The sequence below is a fragment of the Delphinus delphis genome, chromosome 21, assembly GCF_949987515.2.
Source record: "Delphinus delphis chromosome 21, mDelDel1.2, whole genome shotgun sequence".
NCBI classification, from domain to species: domain Eukaryota; kingdom Metazoa; phylum Chordata; class Mammalia; order Artiodactyla; family Delphinidae; genus Delphinus; species Delphinus delphis.
The window spans coordinates 6,299,832-6,318,390 of record NC_082703.1 but is presented as its reverse complement, the minus strand read 5'-3'; the positions used below and the strand labels follow the sequence as shown (position 1 = coordinate 6,318,390).

General features: G+C 46.4%; 1 protein-coding gene and 1 long non-coding RNA gene across 4 annotated transcripts in view; one reads left to right on the top strand and one right to left on the bottom strand.

Moving 5' to 3' along the window:
• Window positions 1–7,142: 7,142 nt before the first annotated feature.
• On the bottom strand, window positions 7,143–12,985 carry LOC132417482 (uncharacterized). Of its 3 annotated transcripts, none has more exons than XR_009517853.1 (3): window positions 12,850–12,985; window positions 9,401–9,557; window positions 7,143–7,414 (listed from the first exon to the last, which is right to left on the bottom strand). It is a non-coding gene; the product is annotated as an uncharacterized lncRNA (long non-coding RNA). The 3 variants fall into 3 exon arrangements; XR_009517852.1 differs by having other exon boundaries at window positions 9,401–9,525; window positions 12,850–12,982; XR_009517854.1 differs by lacking the exon at window positions 12,850–12,985 and adding an exon at window positions 12,277–12,703 and having other exon boundaries at window positions 9,401–9,525.
• Window positions 12,944–18,559, top strand: part of ASH2L (ASH2 like, histone lysine methyltransferase complex subunit) — a 27,494-nt gene continuing 21,878 nt past the window's right edge. The window contains exons 1-5 of the mRNA XM_060001088.1: window positions 12,944–13,131; window positions 13,805–13,871; window positions 13,991–14,136; window positions 17,041–17,129; window positions 17,411–17,505. Of these exons, the coding sequence (XP_059857071.1) occupies window positions 12,944–13,131; window positions 13,805–13,871; window positions 13,991–14,136; window positions 17,041–17,129; window positions 17,411–17,505 (585 nt within the window). The remainder of the gene's footprint in view (window positions 13,132–13,804; window positions 13,872–13,990; window positions 14,137–17,040; window positions 17,130–17,410; window positions 17,506–18,559) is intronic.

Genomic DNA, 18,559 nt, shown 5'->3' with positions numbered 1-18,559 from the left:
ACAAACCGTGTGATGCAGCCAAAAAAAAATTTACTGGAAGCACCACTCAACAGTGACACAACGTTGACAGAATGTCCTATTAACACCTCCAACCAGAACCTTCAGCCACTGGCTCCTCTATGCCTCCTGGAGACTCCAGCTTCTTCTTGCTCTGGACCTGCAGGGTTGAGGATGGGTCATCGGAAACAGGAGGGAGAGCTGTTGATCCTGACCCGTGAGACAGCTGGCCTACGTGTGTGACACTCACATATGGGTGCCACACACCGTGTATGTGACCAGAGGGGTAATTGGGTTCAGGGTGGAGGGGGTAGCAGAGGACCCTGGCTCTTGGGCCTGCATCACGAACACTTAAATCCTGGAGTAACTGCATGAAAGTTGGTGGTTCACTCAGAACCTTCCTTTTGTCGAGGAGGGGAAAGAAAGGAGGTCAAAATTTTGTCTCTTGGGACTTCCCTGGCGGTCCAGAGGTTAGGACTCTGCACTTCTACTGCAGGGGGCATGGGTTCGATCCCTGGTCTGGGAACAGATCCCGCAAGCCGTGTGGCCCAGCCAAAAAAAAAAAAGGATTAAAAAAAGGGAATTCTCTGGTGGTCCAGTGGTTAGGATTCTGCACTTTCACTGCTGTGGCCCCGGTTCGATCCCTGTTCGGGGAACTAAAATCCTACAAGCCGTGCCAAAAAAAAAAAGAAAATTTCGTCTCTTCCTACACCTGAATGAGGCAAGCTCACTCTCAGGTGTCCCCTACTTTGAGTCTCCTCAGATAACTGCCGTCCTCTTGATCTTCCCCAGATGGTTGGGGGTTCCTGTACCACACAGCTTCCTTTACACTCAGCTTCTCACTACAGCTCATGCCCCGCAATTCCAGCAGAACCACCACCTACCACAGCCTGGTTAGGACTTGATAGGACTAGAGCAAGGGAAAATTTACCCTCACTCTTTCCCTGCCCACCTTTATGGCCTTCAACAGAAAGCTTTCCATGGGGACTCCGCAGAGAAACTCCCTAGGGCCTAACCCACGCATTCTAAACAGGCTGTATCACGAGCTCCCGGAAGAACTGGAGGAGGAGGGATGCATCTTGTTGCATGCTGTGATGTAAATAAATACGGGGAGTTCCCTGGTGGTCCAGTGGTTAGGGCTGGTGCCTTCACTGCCGAGGGCCTGGGTGTCCCTCAATCCACGCTGTGCGGCATAAATAAATAAATAATCTTCGTCCCAGTCCTAAGGCAGAGCTCCTAAGACCCTTGGAATTTCCTGTGATGAGAGTAATACAGGTGTCTCCTGGTAAGTTAATGAGGTGACTTCATGAAATCTAAAGATGCCGGGCACAGGTCACCAGGGGAGCCAATCACATGATTAGAAGGTTGGAACTTTCGGTCCCACCCGTGACCTGAGAGGGGAGAGGGGCTGGAGACTGAACTCAATCAGCAGTGGTCAGTGATTAATCAATCATGCCTGTGTAATGAAGCGTCCATAAAAACCCAGAAGGAGAGGGTTCAGAGAGCTTCCTTGCTCGTGAGCATGTGGGGAGATGTGGAGAGAGTGGGGTGCTGTGAGAGCACGGAAGCGCTGCACCCTCTCCCCACACCCTGCCCTATGCATCCCTTCCATCTGGAAGTAAACAATTTCTCTGAGCTCTGTCAGCTGCTCTGGCAAATTAATGGAACCCGAGTCGGGTGCAGGGCGTGGGAACCTCTGATCTCTACCCAGTCGGTCAGAGGCACAGGTGACAACGTGGACTCGCTATTGGCGTCTGAAGTGGGGGAGGAGGGACAGTCTTGTAGGACTGAGACCCTAACCTGTGGGAGCTGATGCCATCTCCAGGTAGACAGTGTCAGAATTAAATTGTAGGTCACCCTGAGAATTGCCTGGTGGTATGGGGGAAACCCTCTCCCCACGCACTGGAATTGGTACCAGCATCAGTAGGTCCATGCCCTCGTAGCGCTCAGGATGGGACCTGAGCTTCCAACACTGTTCCTCCTTATCACTCTGCCACATCAGCGCTTCTCAAGTTTTTCTGGGCCACACCACACGGCCTGCGGGGTCTTCCGTTGCGGAGCACAGGCTCCGGACGCGCAGGCTCAGCGGCCATGGCTCATGGGCGCAGCCGCTCCGCGGCGTGTGGGATCTTCCCGGACCGGGGCACGAACCCGCGTTCCCTGCATCGGCAGGCGGACTCTCAACCACTGCGCCACCAGGGAAGCCCGGCCTGCGGGATCTTAGTTCCCTGACCAGGTGACGAGCCTGCACCCCTTGCAGTGGAAGCACAGAGTCTTAACCACTGGAGCACCAGGGAAGTCCCAGCGCTTCTCAACTTTAGAGGGCATCAGAATGACCTGGAGGGCTTGGTAAGACACTCAGGGGTGGAACCCCCTGAGTTTCTGACTCTAGGTCTTGCAGTGAAGCCTGAGAATTTTTATTTCTAATAAGTCCCCAGGTGAGCCTGATGCTGCCAGTCCTGGGAATGCACGTTAAAAACTGCTGAGCTCCATAACTGGACATCAGCTCCGCTCACCCAAGCCTATCACAGCAAACCTACATCCACGACAAGGGCCAGAGTGGAGAACCAGCCGGTCGGTGCCCCTGTGTCCTTGGATAGACAAAGACAACTTGTTTCCAAACTTCTCAGATGCCAGAGGAGCCCGTTTCTGAACCCTCTGGGCTGCTTTCCCCAGGGATTGGTGACAACTTTGGCCTCACAGTGAGACAAGCCTCATTCATAGGAGAGAAATGCAATACCGTTCATCAACAAACATTTCTTGAGTGTTTTCTATGTGCCAGCCATTGGGCTAGGTGTCTGGGATACATCAGTGAACAAAATAGATAAAAATCCCTACCCACATGGAGAATTACCTCTTTCTAATAAAAGGAAGAATAGAACTCTTTTTAAATGTGTTGAGTAGGACCCAGATACCTGGTTACTGGAAGTAATCAGGAGTCTTTAGTCAACTCAGTTTATAAACACTAGAGATTAAGGTCCAAGAGCTCCAGCAGAGACTAAAGGAATGCTCCAGTGAGATGAAACACCACAATAATTATCTTCATCTTTTGGAAAATTACAAGGAACACAGAGTGCTTTGTTTTGCTTTATAGAGGATTAAAAAACCACTGGGGCATGGGGTGGGGGGGAAGAGCAGGGGGAACCCTAGGAATCTAGGGTTCTGGGCATCTAACCAACTGCACTTTTTTAGGAAAGTATCCAGAGACTTTTGGCAAAGGCTGGTACAGGAATGGGGCATGCTTGTTTCCGTACAAGTTCTCTCCGTAAGACACTGAAGCCTTTGGGAGTCCAGAATCCTCTCTATAAAGTACAAATACAACTCTTCTGGAGGGCAAACACTTTCATCTTTGCCAGTGTCATGGATGTAATTCTTGGTCCACAGCTCAAGATGGCAAGGAATATATCTTTTTATAACTGTCAACTGAAAAAAATGCACAACCTAAAAGTTGAGAAGTATGTTTTATTTTGCAGACAAAACTGAGGACTTAAGCTCAGAAGCCAGCCTCTCAGATAGTTCTGAGGGACTGCTCTGAAGAGGTAAGGGAAGAGCCAGGGTATGTAGGAGTTTTTGCAACAAAGACCCCGTAGTCGGAACATCAAAAGATTACTGTTGGGACTTCCCTGGTGGCACAGTGGTTAAGAATCCGCCTGCCAATGCAGGGGACATGGGTTCGAGCCCTGGTCTGGGAAGATCCCACATGCCGCGGAGCAACTAAGCCCGTGTGCCACAACTACTGAGCCTGCGCTCTAGAGTCCACATGCCACAACTACTGAAGCCCAAGCACCTAGAGCCCGTGCTCCGCAACAAGAGAAGCCACCACAATGAGAAGCCCGTGCACCGCAATGAAGAGTAGCCCCCGCTCGCCACAACTAGAGAAAAAAACTTGTGCACAGCAACAAAGACCGAACGCAGCCAAAAATGAAAAAATAAAAGATTATTGTTAATTAAAGAAAACCAGACATCTCAAGTTAATGAATTTAGTGTGCTTTTCTGTGCATGGCTCACTGAAATCATTCCTTTGATATGCACCTTAGCTTAGCTATCTAGGGCCAGCATCCTGCTTTCTCCATCCTAAAGCCCCTCAGGGTGCACAGCTGGGGCGGCTATAATGTGATGGCTTGATGGCTGCAACATCCTTTGTCTACTGATGTGGCAGGTGACATTTTTCATCCACATAATCCAACCTAATTTCTCTTTACATTCTCTTTACATTTCTTTGTATAATCCAAACAGAATTTCTTGTGAACTGTGTTCTGTTGCGGGTGGTACATCCAGGCTTCATTTGAGGCTCCTCTCTCTTCCTGGGGACAGGGTTTCAGGTGTCAGGGTCCGGGCAGCTGGTGCTTGATGCTGTCTATGCATTTAGGCATCCACCGAGCCTTCCCTCGTCCCACCTGGTATCCAGTTATGGGCCCACGTGTGTCACTGAAGCCTTGGCCCTTCAGCTCCGGCTGCTCCCTCCGCTACGTATGGACCAGGTTAGAGGACACGGGAGTCTTCCTGCCTCCTCTGGGCCACACCAGGGCACCCACATCTCCGCAAGGCTGAGTCCCAGTCTACCTGGACTTACTACATAGTCATGGCCCATCCCTTTCTCATCTCCCGGGTAATCTCTTCGTGTGGGAGGAAAAAGCATTTACCCCAAACATCTTAGTTATGTGCAGCGTCCTTTCTGTTCTTCTAAGAACGTGTATTATAGGGTTTTTTTTTTTGCCGCACAGCTTGCGAGATCTTAGTTCCCCAACCGGGGATCGAACCGGCGCCGCCAGCAATGGAAGCGCAGAGTCCTAACCACTGGGCCACCACGGAAGTCCCTGTAAAGGCTATTTCTTTTTCATGCAGCGCTTTCTCCCGGAGGCACATTAGAACCACGTGGGAAGCTTTTTTAACGCTCTCAGTTTCTGGATCCCTCTTTTACAGGGTTCAGTTATATTGTCCAAAGGGTATTGTCTTTTTTTTTAATAAGATGTTGGGAGTAGGAGTTTATTAATTAATTAATTTTTGCTGTGTTGGGTCTTCGTTTCTGTGCGAGGGCTTTCTCTAGTTGTGGCAAGCGGGGACCACTCTTCATCGCGGTGCGCGGGCCTCTTACTATCGCGGCTTCTCTTGTTGCGGAGCACAGGCTCCAGACGCGAAGGCTCAGTAGTTGTGGCTCACGGGCCTAGTTGCTCCGCGGCATGTGGGATCCTCCCAGACCAGGGCTCAAACCCGTGTCCCCTGCATTAGCAGGCAGATTCTCAACCACTGCGCCACCAGGGAAGCCCACTGTCTTTTTTTTTTTTTTTGCGGTATGCGGGCCTCTCACTGTTGTGGTCTCTCCCGTTGCGGAGCACAGGCTCCGGATGCGCAGGCTCAGCGGCCATGGCTCACGGGCCCAGCCGCTCCGCGGCATGTGGGATCTTCCCGGACCGGGGCAGGAGCCCGCGTCCCCTGCATCGCCAGGCGGACTCTCAACCACTGCGCCACCAGGGACGCTCATGTCTTTTTTTTTAAGCGCCCCAGGTGATTCTAATGCAAAGACAGGGTTAAGCACTTTGTGGAAAGGGAGAGAGGGAAGGAGTGTGGCAAGAAGACTAAAGAGGGAAAAGAGGGGAAATTTACGATTTCAGAACTCTTCTGCTACATCAAGTAATAGCTAAGCAGGGTTAGTTAGTGTGAGTTTTAAACAAAGCCCTGTTGTAACCAAGCAGGATGTTATGGGGCCTTCCCAGGACAGAACCCCTCCCCCACATCCTCTGCTTTAGCTCCTCTCTGAAGCACCTAGATAATAGTATCTGGCGCACATTTCCTGAGTTGTTTTCCAGACGCTAAAACCACCACCAAACGGAAGAAATTAACTACTCGATGACCATGAGCACATAGCCCCCAGGCCTACTGGAGCCTAAGGATTGTTAACCTCTGTGACACCACCCTGGCCAATCAGAGAAGTGTGCATCCTGGGACTTCCCCTTCCTCATCGTGTCTTTAAAAATGCTTTCCTGGGACTTCCCTGGTGGTTCAGTGACTAAGACTCTGTGCTCCCCATGCAGGGGGCCTGGGTTTGATCCCTGGTCAGGGAACTAGATCCCATATGCTGCAACTAAGACCTGGTACAACCAAATAAATAAATATTTTTAAAAAAATAAAAATGCTTTCCTGAAACCCATCTGGGAGTTCGATCTTTTGAGTACTAGCTGCCTTGGACTCCTTTCTTGGTGTCCTGCAGTAAATGCTACACTCCTTCACCACAACGTGATGTCAGTAGATTGGCTTTACTTCGGACCCAAGTCTGGCTCAGTAACACTTTTGAAAAGGAGCACATTAGAGAAGCTTGTGGGGAGATGCAATAGAGCTAGAAACACTCTGCTCCCTGCTACTCCCAGCGTGATCCTCAGACTAGCATCCTTGCCATCACCTGGGAGCTTGTTAGAAATCTCAGGTCCCACCCCCAGACGTCTGGCTTCTGTGAGGTACTGCTTGAGCCACTCCAGCTGCCCTCCATATCAACAGGGTCTACATCTGTGCATTCAACCAACTGCAAATCAAAAACATATACTTTTTAAAATTCCAGATAATTCTAAAGAGCAAAACTTGAATATCTCATACACCAGCAGCTATATACATAGCTCTTACATTGTATTAGGTATTATGGGTAACATAGAGATGATTTAAAGTGTACAGGAGGATTTGTGTAGGTTGTATGCATTTTATATAAGGGACTTAAGCATCTGAAGATTTTGGTTTTCTCAGGGGCCCTGGAGCCAATCCCCCTGATTCCAAGGGATGACTGTATTTTACTAAGGGCAGGCTCCTGGGAGGAGGCAGGTCTAATAGTGGGTTGTTAAGTGGTAGGAATTTCTGGAAAGCTTCATTCATTTCTGAGGGAACAGCAAGAAAATATTCATGCAAGAGGTGAGTGTAGGTGCTGACACAGAGATGTAAAATGGACACAGATTTGGGTCAGTTTCTGCAGAATTAGAATCCAGTTCAGTTCACGTGTATCTCTGTTTTCTTTTTAAATGAGAAGAAAATCCTCAGTTCCTTAAGGGTCTGGACCATTTTTTCTCTGCTCAAAAGGTGACAGAAGTAGTGTTGTTGAACCCAAGTTCATGTACCCAACACACAGTGAGGCCATACAAACCAAAAACATGAGCGTTTGGAGCAGAGAAAGGTTTATTGCAGGGCCCAGCAAGAATGGGCCGCTTGTGTTCAGAAGACCCAAACTCCCAGACAGTTTTCAGGGAAGAGTTTTTAAAGGCAACATCTGGGGTGATGGCTGCGGGGTGTGTCACGTTCTCCTAATTGGGTGGTGGTGAGGTAACAGTGGTGTTCCAGGAATGTCAATCATCAACTTTCTGGTTCCAACCAGTCTGGGGTCTCAGCAAGTAGTCACCATGCTCCACCTAGGTGGTGGGGTTGGGGGAGGTCTTAGTTCCTATAAAACAACCCAAAGATCTGTGTCAGATTGTGATGTATATCCCTTGAGGAGGAACTAGGACTGTTTCATGGCTGAACTGTTGTTTTTGACTGCTTTTCCTTTGCTTCTGCATTCCTTCACTTCTCTAATTAATAACTGCTTGAATCTGGTCTTTGGAACTCAGGGAAGGTGGAGGAGACTAAAGCCTTTTCCTACAAAAAGAAGTGGGGGAGGGGAATTCCCTGGTGGTCCAGTGGTTAGGACCTTGCGCTTCCCCTTCCCCTGCAGGGGGCATGGGTTTGATCCCTGGTTGGGCGAAAATCTTGCTAAGCCACGAAGCACAGCCAAAAAAAAAAAAAAGAAGCGGGGGGTGGGGGGAGGGAAAGGCTTTTGTACCCTGGCAGTTTCAATCCCCCTTTTCTCTGATGCTCCTCAATCTTTAGGGGAACAGGTACAGGACAAGAAAGGGAGGGAATAAAGTTTTGGATACAGAGGTTAACCATAAACTCGGCAGGGGAACTCGGTTTTGGGGGACTAGGTTTCAGTAGGTTAGTTCACTTTAATACCTGTCCTGGGAGTTCCCTGGTGGCCTAATGGTTAGGATTCCAGGCTTCCACTGCTGGGGCCCGGGTTCAATCCCTGGTTGTGGAACTGAGATCCCACAAGCCACGTGGCCAAAACAAAAACAAAAATAAAACAAAACAGGGCTTCCCTGGTGGCGCAGTGGTTGAGAGTCTACCTGCTGATGCAGGGGACACGGGTTCGTGCCCCGGTCCGGGAGGATCCCACATGCCGCGGAGCGGCTGGGCCCGTGAGCCATGTCTGCTGAGGCTGCGCGTCCGGAGCCTGTGCTCCACAACAGGAGAGGCCACAGCAGTGAGAGGCCCGTGTACTGCAAAAAAAAATAAAACAAAACAAAAAAACCTGTCCTGGTGTTACCCGAAAACTGGGTCTCCTCTTGGTGGATGTCGAGCCATAAGATACAACCAAGCCAAAGATAAGAAGAAGGAAGGATTTATTACTTGTATCAAGTAAAGAGAACACCAGGGATCTTTCTCAAAGTAGTGTTTCCAAACAGCAAAATTGGGAAAGTTTTAACCTAAGGGTACGTGCATGTTCATGAAGGGGATTGAGCAGGGGACAGTCCAAGCTTTAGTTGATTGAAGTCAGGAGGGTCAGAAAAGGTCAACATCATCACCCCTTAGGTTCCAGTTGATCTGGTGATTGAGCACTTGAGGAGGGATTTAAATTCTGCAAAATAGCTCAAGACAGTGCTTTCCGCTAGTCTTTACCATTGAAGTAGTACTGGGAGTCTACGACTGATTTGTTATCTTTGCCATTGTTAATTCTCTTGCCTGATAGGTTTGTCCTTTTGTTCCCTTAAGATCATTATTACAGTAAGTCCCCTACATACGAACAAGTTCCATTTGAGAGTGCATTCGTAAGTCCAATTTGTTCATAAGTCCAACAAAGTTAGCCTAGGTACCCAACTAACAATCATCTATATAGTGCTGTACTGTAATAGGTTTATAATACTTTTCATACAAATAATACATGAAAAACAAACAAAAAATTAAAAAAACATTTTTAATCTTACAGTACAGTACCTTGAAAAGTACAGTAGTACAGTACAACAGCTGGCACACAGGCCGGCACTGAATGAACAGACAAGAAGAGTCACTGAGGGGCTTCCCTGGTGGCACAGTGGTTAAGAATCTGCCTGCCAAGGCAGGGGACATGGGTTCGAGCCCTGGTCCGGGAAGATCCCACATGCCACGGAGCAGCTAAGCCCGCAAGCCACAACTACTGAAGCCCGCGGGCCTAGAGCCCACGCTCGGCAACAAGAGAAGCCACTGCAGTGAGAAGTCCGCACACCAGAACAAAGAGCAGCCCCTGCTCAATGCAACTAGAGAAAGCCTGCGTGCAGCAACGAAGACCCAACACAGCCAAAAATAAATACATAAAATAAATAAATTTATTTAAAAAAAAAGAAGAGTTACTGACTGGAGGAGGGAGTGGAGGTGAGCGATGGTAGAGCTGCAGGGTCATCAGCAATAGGAGATGGAGGGCGAGCTGCCATTTCACTCATGCCGGATGTTGATGGCACAGGTTCTGGCTCCTTGCTGGAACTGAAACAGGAGAGAAGGGGGCAGGGCACCATCTTTAAAAGAATGACATAGCCCAGGGACACGACATAAACTAATTAGAACAGGTCCAAGATGGCGGACAAGCTGACTTCCACTAGACGTTGAGCTTCTGAATAGACCCATTGTAACACACCCACGGGTGCCATGACAGTTCCAAGGCCAACCATAAAGGTCAAAAAGGGGGCGGTGGCCCAATTCCTGGAAATATCCGCCCCTTCCCCAAAATCCTTGGAATAGTCCTCCCTTTCATTAGCCTATGAAATTACCCACCCCTATAACACCTGACAACCCTGTACCCTGGGGGCCGCTCTCACCTTCTGAGATGGCCCACACTCTGGAGTGTGTTTCTCTCTAAATAAATCCACTTCTTACCTATCACTTTGTTTCTCACTGAATTCTTTCTGCCATGAGACATCAAGACATCATGCAACAGACTAGCAAATTTAGCAGATGTTGACATTTTGCCCTATTGACTCAGGTTTTCTCTTTATAGAGGTAAAATGCCTCAGGAAAAAGGTGGGAAGATTTGTCCACACAGCTATTTCTACTTCCAGCCCTCTATTCACTTCTCAATCCATTGCAATGTGAATTCTGCCCCCACCACTCTATTACTCCATTGAAATCATTTAGGACTTTTAAAATGAATGTTACCAAACTAAACTTAGGTCTCCTGGCCAAATGTGCAGCAAATTCAATCTACCAACACCAGGATGTGGTGAAGGAAAATACAGCATTTATTGCAGGGCACCAAATGAGGGAGTGGGAGACAAGCTGCAGATCCACTCTCCAACTTGGTCTTTGAGTCTGGGGTGTTTTAAAGGGGAAGACCAAAGAGGCTGGGATTAAACACTGTCTTGTGACATTTCACATTTTGATTAAGAACACTGGTTCTGGGCTTCCCTGGTGGCGCAGTGGTTGAGAGTCCGCCTGCCGATGCACGGGATGTGGGTTCGTGCCCCGGCCCGGGAGGATCCCACATGCCACAGAGCGGCTGGGCCCGTGAGCCATGGCCGCTGAGCCTGCGCGTCCGGGGCCACAACAGTGAGAGGCCCGGGTACCGCAAAAAAAAAAAAGAACACTGGTTCTTAAGCATAGTTTCGAGAGTCAGAATGTGGTTTACATTCTGTGGCCAGGGTCTATTAGCTCATCTTGCCCTGGAGAAACAATCTGAGTTTGTACATTAATGGTGATGTCTATAATAGCAATTTTAGTACATTAACGATGTTATTGACCACAGCAATTTTAATCATCTGACTCTGGTTGATTACTGTTCAGTAAACAAGGAATTGAGCTCAGAGGGGACAAGAAAGGGAATGAAGTTTTGGATAGAGAGATTAATCATAAATTGAGTAAGGGAACTCGGTTTTAGGGGGACTTGGTTTCAGATCATTCATGACTTTCATTTAAAATGCAGATGCTGTCCAGGGTTCAATCCCCAGACCACTGCCCTTTGAAAACAATGCTATACCAGTGTTTTTCAAATTTGGGTCATCAAATCGATTTAGTGTGTCACTACTGGCATTAAAAAAAAAAAAAGATGGGGCTTCCCTGGTGGCGCAGTGGTTGAGAGTCCGCCTGCCGATGCAGGGGACACGGGTTCGTGCCCCGGTCCAGGAAGATCCCACATGCCGCGGAGCGGCTGGGCCCGTGAGCCATGGCCGCTGAGCCTGCGCATCCGGAGCCTGTGCTCCGTAACGGGAGAGGCCACAACAGTGAGAGGCCCACATACCGCAAAAAAAAAAAAAAAAAAAAAAAAAAAAAAAAAAGATATAGGGAATTCCCTGGCAGTCCAGTGGTTAGGACTTGGCACTTCCATTGCCAGGGCCTGGGTTCAATCCCTGGTCGGGGAACTAAGATCCCACAAGCCATGCGGTACCGCCAAAAAAACCCCCCAAAACAGGGACTTCCTTGGAGGTCCAGTGTAAGACTTTGCCTTCCAATGCAGGGGGTGCGGGTTCAATCCCTGGTCCGGGACCTAAGATCCCACATGCCTTGTGGCCAGAAAACCAAAACCTAAAAAGAAGCAATATCGTAACAAATTCGATAAAGACTTAAAAAAAAAAAGGTCCACATTAAAAAAAAAAAAATCTTAAAAAGCAAAATAAATAAAAACCACTGAAGAGTATACTTAAAAAAAACAAAAAACAAAAAATACATGAACAAGATTTCTTTAATAGCTGGAAATTTTACATCATTTTATTTCCGTTCTTCTTCCTTCATAAGATAAAATGGAACATATATATATATATGCACCCACATATAAAAATATATCGGTAATTAATACATATGTGTATATATCTATTTTTTTTACTAAAGGCTAAATACTTCTCTGCAATAAAAATATGTATAAAAGTTGAAATTAAATTTTTATATACTTTCTGTGACCATAAATCTCTAGTGTTAAAATATTTCTTCAGTCAATTATCAGTATACAACTGATCAAATAAACATAGTATATATTTTGATTACTAAACATAAAAATTAAAATTGTATTAGAGATGCAATTCTTAATGAGACGGAGGATTAGATTTTCAATTAATCCATATATCCATGAATATCGCTACTGCTAGAATGAGACAGGTTCAGCATCAATTCTATTCCTATTTTTCGTGTTTATAGATATGAGCTGACCTTTGTTTACATAAACAAGCAGATTCCCATTTAGAAATCAGTTCAACTCAATTCTTTCAACGACTTCAAAGTTCTATGCCAAATCACATGGTGATCTCTTACCAATTACTTTTTTTGTTGTTGTTTTGTTTTGGCCGTGTTGTACGGCTTGCGGTATCTCAGTTCCCTGACCAGGGATTAAACCTGGGCCTCCACAGTGAAAGTGCCGAATCCTAACCACGGAATTCCCCAATTACTTTTTTGATTTAAATTTTCAATTAATTTTAAAGTCACAAAATTAAGCCGCCCATCTCTAGACGCCACTAGGAAACCTGCTCAAAGTGGCAGATCACGAGGGCAGTACAACAAACTACTTCTGGGGCGGGAAGACGTTTCCCACGTCTAACGGTGAGGAAAATCTGCAATGCACATCACAGCCTTCAAAGCCTCTAGGCTGCCAGCGCTCTCAAGGCGCCTCATCTGCGCGGTGATTTCGTCCCGGTCACGAAAATGCACAGCGTCCACCCTGAAATGAAGCGAGTCCTAGAGGCAATCCAACGAGTAATCTCACCTCCTCCGCCTTCACGTGGCTCGGTCTGTATCTACCCAGCCCCGAGGCCCCGCCCACCTCTGTCTGCCCTCCCGACCTTAAAGCGGGCTTAGAGCGCGCCTTCCCTTGGCAGGCGGTGTACTTACTGAGAATCTTTACTATTTGAAGGTTAGAGGGCCAGTGAGCAACTCGCGCGAGACGCAGACAGTATTCTCGCGAGAAGTCTGGAAGGCGGCAGTGATGGCGGCGGCGGGAACCGTACCCGGCCCGGGAGTGAATGCAGGACCCGGCCCGGCAGTGGCTGCAAATGCAACACCGGCAGAAGAAGGGGAAACGAAGCCGGTAGTAGCGGTAGCAGCCGCTCCGGCCGGGGAGGGGACGTCTGCTGCTCCAGCCGCGGAGCCTGGCTCTGGAGAGGCCGAAAGCGGGTGAGACGTCCTGCAGCCCGAGGAGGACAGAGAGAGGGAGGGGGACGGGGGGGGAGGGGGGAGGGGAGGGAGGCCCGCCCCTCTCGGAATCCCGCGGCTCCCGGGAGCACTCCGGCCCGCCCCTTCCGAACCCAGGCCCTGCGGCCAGCCGCTCGCCCTGCTCCCTCCCGGGTCTTAGTCCCGCTCGCCGCTTGGCCTGTCCCCTCTGAACTGTATCTCGGGCTACGCCTCTTTCGCACCTTTTAGGCCAAGTTTCTCCTCCTACCTCCCGGCCCTGGCACACCAGCAGGGTGCTGATAGGTCACTTTCTAGCAGGAACCCTTCAAAAATCCCAGAGGGGAAACCACTTTGCGCTGCCAGACTGGTGGAAGTAATGGTCCCTCTGAAAACAGAGCGGAAAAGCTGCATCTCTTCGAACCTCCCCCAGGACCAGTTCCATCCCCTGTAGACTTGTCTGTAAGGGCCGATTAGGTTTCCTTGATGCGCCATGGGCTTGGGTTTATCTTGGCCGCATTCTTCCTAATGCTGGGCATCCAGTCTGAGAACAGTCTTTGCTGAAAAAAGTAGGAGTGTGAAGTTCAGCTGTACTTTGATCATCATCTTTGGGAATAGGCGTTTTCAGGTGTGTTTCTCTTGAAAATTCTTCTTTCTGAGTGCTTTCTTTATTTTACAGGGATGCAAACTCAGTTGATGTAAGTGGTGGCTTGGAGACAGAATCCTCTAATGGAAAGGATACACTAGTAAGTATTTGTTTTGGATGTTTGCAAAGCAAAATAGGGTTGGTTTTTAAAGTTTCTAAGCGAATCAAAAATACAGTCAGGTCAACTAACTTGATTCTCTCATGGTTCTGTGGACACAGGAAGGTGCTGGGGATACTTCAGAGGTGATGGATACTCAGGCGGGCTCCGTGGATGAAGAGAATGGTCGCCAGTTGGGAGAGGTGGAGCTGCAGTGTGGAATATGTACCAAATGGTTCACAGCAGACACCTTTGGCATAGATACCTCGTGAGTATTTTTCGTAGGCTTTGTAAGAATCACTTTATAAATGTTAGATCTCAACACGTCCAACAGTTGAATAGTCACTGTCTAGGCAAACGTAGATGCGTAGTGTTTCCTGTGTCTCCTGATCCCTGTTCAGTGAGTAGTAGGATTTGAATCAGGAATTGTTTTAATAGCCTGAGCATGTCTTCTCTCTACTAAGGGCAAGCCCTTAACAGGTATGATGATAGTTATTATCCCTGTGTTTGCACTTAGGGCCTGGACGGGAGACAAACCATGTAATTACAAAGCATTAAATAAACAAATTTGAGACAATGTCATTTAAACCTTGTATTGGGTATTGTGGATTTGGGGGAAAGGGTTGGTGTATATGGTGGAAAAAGCCTGATGTCAAAAATTTGAGATGGCCAGTCCTCTTCATGCCTGAGCCATCCTTTTTTTCCTTTTGGTTTCTAATTCACTCCCTTTAGGTGTCCTGAATTCTCTCCTCAGCAAAACCAATTTCCAGTCTTTACACCTCTTCTAGTGAATTAAAACCATTTTATGAACGATTGAGAATGAAAGACGCCTTTACTTATTCTGAGTATTCGGTCAATAGCTAGCAAGGCAGCACTAGTGACTCACTCTATGGAAATAACTATACTGCTGCCTCTCTGGGGTGTTCTTTATGGTCCGTATTATACAAATAAATTTAGATAAGACTGTCTCAGAATAGGGCTGTGTTGTTAATTCTGAAATTAATCCCCCTTGGATGGGTTTGTGAAGAAATAACCTTCCTTTATAATTTGATGACTGCTTTCTAGTTAAAAAGTTAAAGAAATACTAATGTTCTTATTAATATGTGACTGGTGAGGAAGGATAGAATGTTTAAAAAAGAAAGAAAATTACTGAAGGATCAGGAAGAAGTGATCTTGGTAGAAAGACCTATAGGGAAAATATATAAGCTGGTCAGTTAGACCTAAAATTGGGCCACTTTTGCCAAGGAGAATTTGTTTGGATAAACAGGGTCTAGGAAAGGAAATTTATCAGAGTGATAATGTGGAACAATCCAGCAATGAATCAAACCACAGTTCAGAGGTTTGGTAGAGACCAGTTTGTACCTGAATTTGAGAAGTTATACCTAAAACCCAGCAGGTGGGACAGATTATCGTTTATGGCTGAGATGGAGGAAGTGAGTGAGCTAGCAGGGTATGAAAAAGGCTGCTCTAAACACTTGATTGTGTTTGAATTAGGTAACTGTATACCTGCCTATCTCTTCTGTAAGTGAGCTTATCACAGTGGACTGTTCAATGGAAGGGGCTCTAGAGAGAGGTAAAGGTAAGGGAACTCGATCTTAACAGTCCTAAGGATATTTCTTAATTCCTTGAGTGGTGGCAGTAGACACACATTTGGACACATCTCTTTAAGGATACCTTAAACCAGTTTCAGCAAAGTCCAAGATAAACCTGCCTTTATTTTGATTTCTTCTCTTCCAACTTAAACCAGTCTTTTGTTTTTCTTTTACTTTCTCCTTTTCAGGACCAAGCTCTCCCTATACTTTTCCAGTCACCCAGTATAGCCACCACACTTCTCTAATGCATGGTTCCTGTTAGCCCTCAGTCTCTCCCTCCACCAGTTTCTTCCTCTCTGCCTTCAAACAGGCCTTCTCTTGCTGCCAGCTCACCTCTTAGGAGATTTCCTCTATGATACAAGCAGTCTTAGTGGTTAGGACTCTTTTTATTTCATGCCTGCCCCCATCAAATCAGCTACCAAGCTTGACCAATTTTTTTTCTTCTTGTGCACTTGCTTGTCCTTTCCATTTTTATTGTTTCACTCGAGGTGAGGTTTTTTTTTTTTAACCTTCTGCTGGAACGGCTACAGAAGCTTCTTCCATATTCCCGTTTCTAATCTCTTCTTCCCTTCAGACCCATCCTATCACTAAACTTACTGCTTTTACAAGGTGGCTTCCCCTTCAAGATGTTCCTGTTACCCACAGAGAGGATCCACTTCCACGGGCATGTAAGGCCTCTTGTACTTCTTACCTTTCAAGCCTTATCTTTTACCATACCCCCGACAACTCCCCTCCCCTGGCCAAACTTGTGTACACTAGTTTGCCACTTTGCCTCCTAGTTTGCACTTTCTCTACACAAAATAGTTTGCCTCTAGAAAAGAAGACCAACTCATCTTTCCAAATCCTAATTTGTGTCCTCAAAAAATCTTCCCTAACTCTTAAATCTGAAGTTACTACTGGGTCCTTTAAACTCTTAAATAAGACTGTCATCTGTAGGATTCATTTGGTAATGAGGCAAGTCATGTTTTGTGACTTCTGTGTTGTTCTTGAATAATTATTTGCATTTTAAAATTAATCTTTTTATACCTGTCTGCCCTTTCCAACAATGGTATTGGCACTTTACAAAGATACTTGAACATAATATAAATACAGATATTTAAATGTAAAAATATTTAAAGAGACTACTTTGTCTTCTTCCACAAGTCGCCTGGTATACTCTTTTAGGTGCTTATAGACTATAATAAACTAGCTTGGATAGGGCTCAGGTCAGAACCTTGCAGATGCCGAATTATCAACTATAGTGGATAAGGTCTTACTAAATTTTTGTGACAGAAAAATCCAGATATTTGTAAAAATATGAGCCCTGTTTTGGTGACCTTTTTTTTGACCCTGCTGCGCAGCATGTGGGATTTTAGTTCCCCGACCAGGGACTGAACCTGTGCCCCCTGCAATGGAAGCGTGGAACCCTAACCACTGGACCACCAGGGAATTCCCTTGGTGACCTTTTTAAGTTTTAAGAGTATATTAATACATTAGCGTTATTATGTAACTTTCACTGAGGGAGAGGATCCCCGTTGATTTACTTCTCATAAGTGTGTGTTCAGAACTTCACTAATTTGCACAATTTGGCTGTTCTCCAGATCCTGTCTACCTTTCATGACCAACTACAGTTTCCACTGCAATGTATGCCATCATAGTGGGAATACCTACTTCCTCCGGAAGCAAGCAAGTAAGGACAAACTCCGGAGTACTGCAAAGTGACTGTCCTCTGGTTAGCTGGCAAAGAAAAGGGATTTGGGCTCAGCCGAATCAGGAAACCTTTGCTTGGTAGCTGGTAGAAGTTACCTTGGGGCTTAGCTCTGAATAATTGCTGTTGTCCATTTCAGATCAAATGATGACTCTATTCTTTGCTGCTGTGGTTGTTAATCTGTGGACCACCTAGTTAAATATTCTTTTGGTAACAGGGATATATTACTACAGGTAACTTTTTCTTCCTTTTTGTTTTTATAGACTTGAAAGAAATGTGCCTTAGTGCTTTGGCCAACCTAACCTGGCAGTCCCGAACACAGGATGAACATCCGAAAACCATGTTCTCCAAAGATAAGGTAGAGATAGAATTATTGTAATTGCAATTATGCCAAAGAATCAGGAGGAACTTCTAAATACAGTGGACCCTTGAACAGCATGGGTTTGAACTTCACTGGTCCATTTATATGCAGGTTTCTTTCACTAAGTACATCCTACAGTACTACACATTTCAAGGTTGGTTGAATCCTTGGATGTAGAACGACGAATACAGAGGGCTGACTGTAAACTTACATGAGGATTTTTGACTGTGTAGACAGTCGGTGCCCCTAATCCCAGAGTTGTTCAAGGGTCAACTGTACAGTCTAACAATAAGTTCTTTCCCCCCAATTTTTATGAATATATGACTAATTCAGTGGTTACTTTGTTCTCATTTCATGTGATTTACTAACTTCCTAGTGTGTGCTCATTGTGTCATTGGCTTAGCTATTAAAAGGATGAATCCTTATATTAAAAAAGAGTGTATTTAAAAAAAAAAGATAAATCCTTGAATAGTTTTGATTGGCTTTATAGAAACAAACAACTGTCTGTCCCACAGTTAATAATCAGACCTTGAGGTGAACCTTCTCAGCTTAGTTTGAGCTGTTTTTATGGATGCCAATCACAGATTTTGTCAGGGGAAAAGGCCAGTTTATTAAAAAGATTCATCCTTTATTGTTAAACTGGAAAACCGCATGACTAAAGTCAGGACTCAGAATTAGATGATCAGCCCGTCCGTGAGTCTTTCCTCCTGTGACTCACGGGAACAAAATATGACTTAAGTAAATTGTACAACTTCGGAGTTTACGCTGTGACCTGGTATACACGCATATGTGCCCGCTCTCATTTAAAACTGAGGCCCTCTCTGATCTTTTCCCTCTGCGTGCCGATATTTTCTATTCTAGTCAACGCTAGTATGCACCTACAAAATTGATTTTATAGCCTACTAATTGACTGCAGCCTACAGTTTGAAAGACACTGGTTGGGGAATTCCCTGGCCGTCCAGTGGTTAGGACTTGGAGCTTCCATTGCAGGGGCCACGCTTCCACTGCAGGGAGCACGGGTTCAATCCCTGGTTGAGGAGTTAAGATCCTG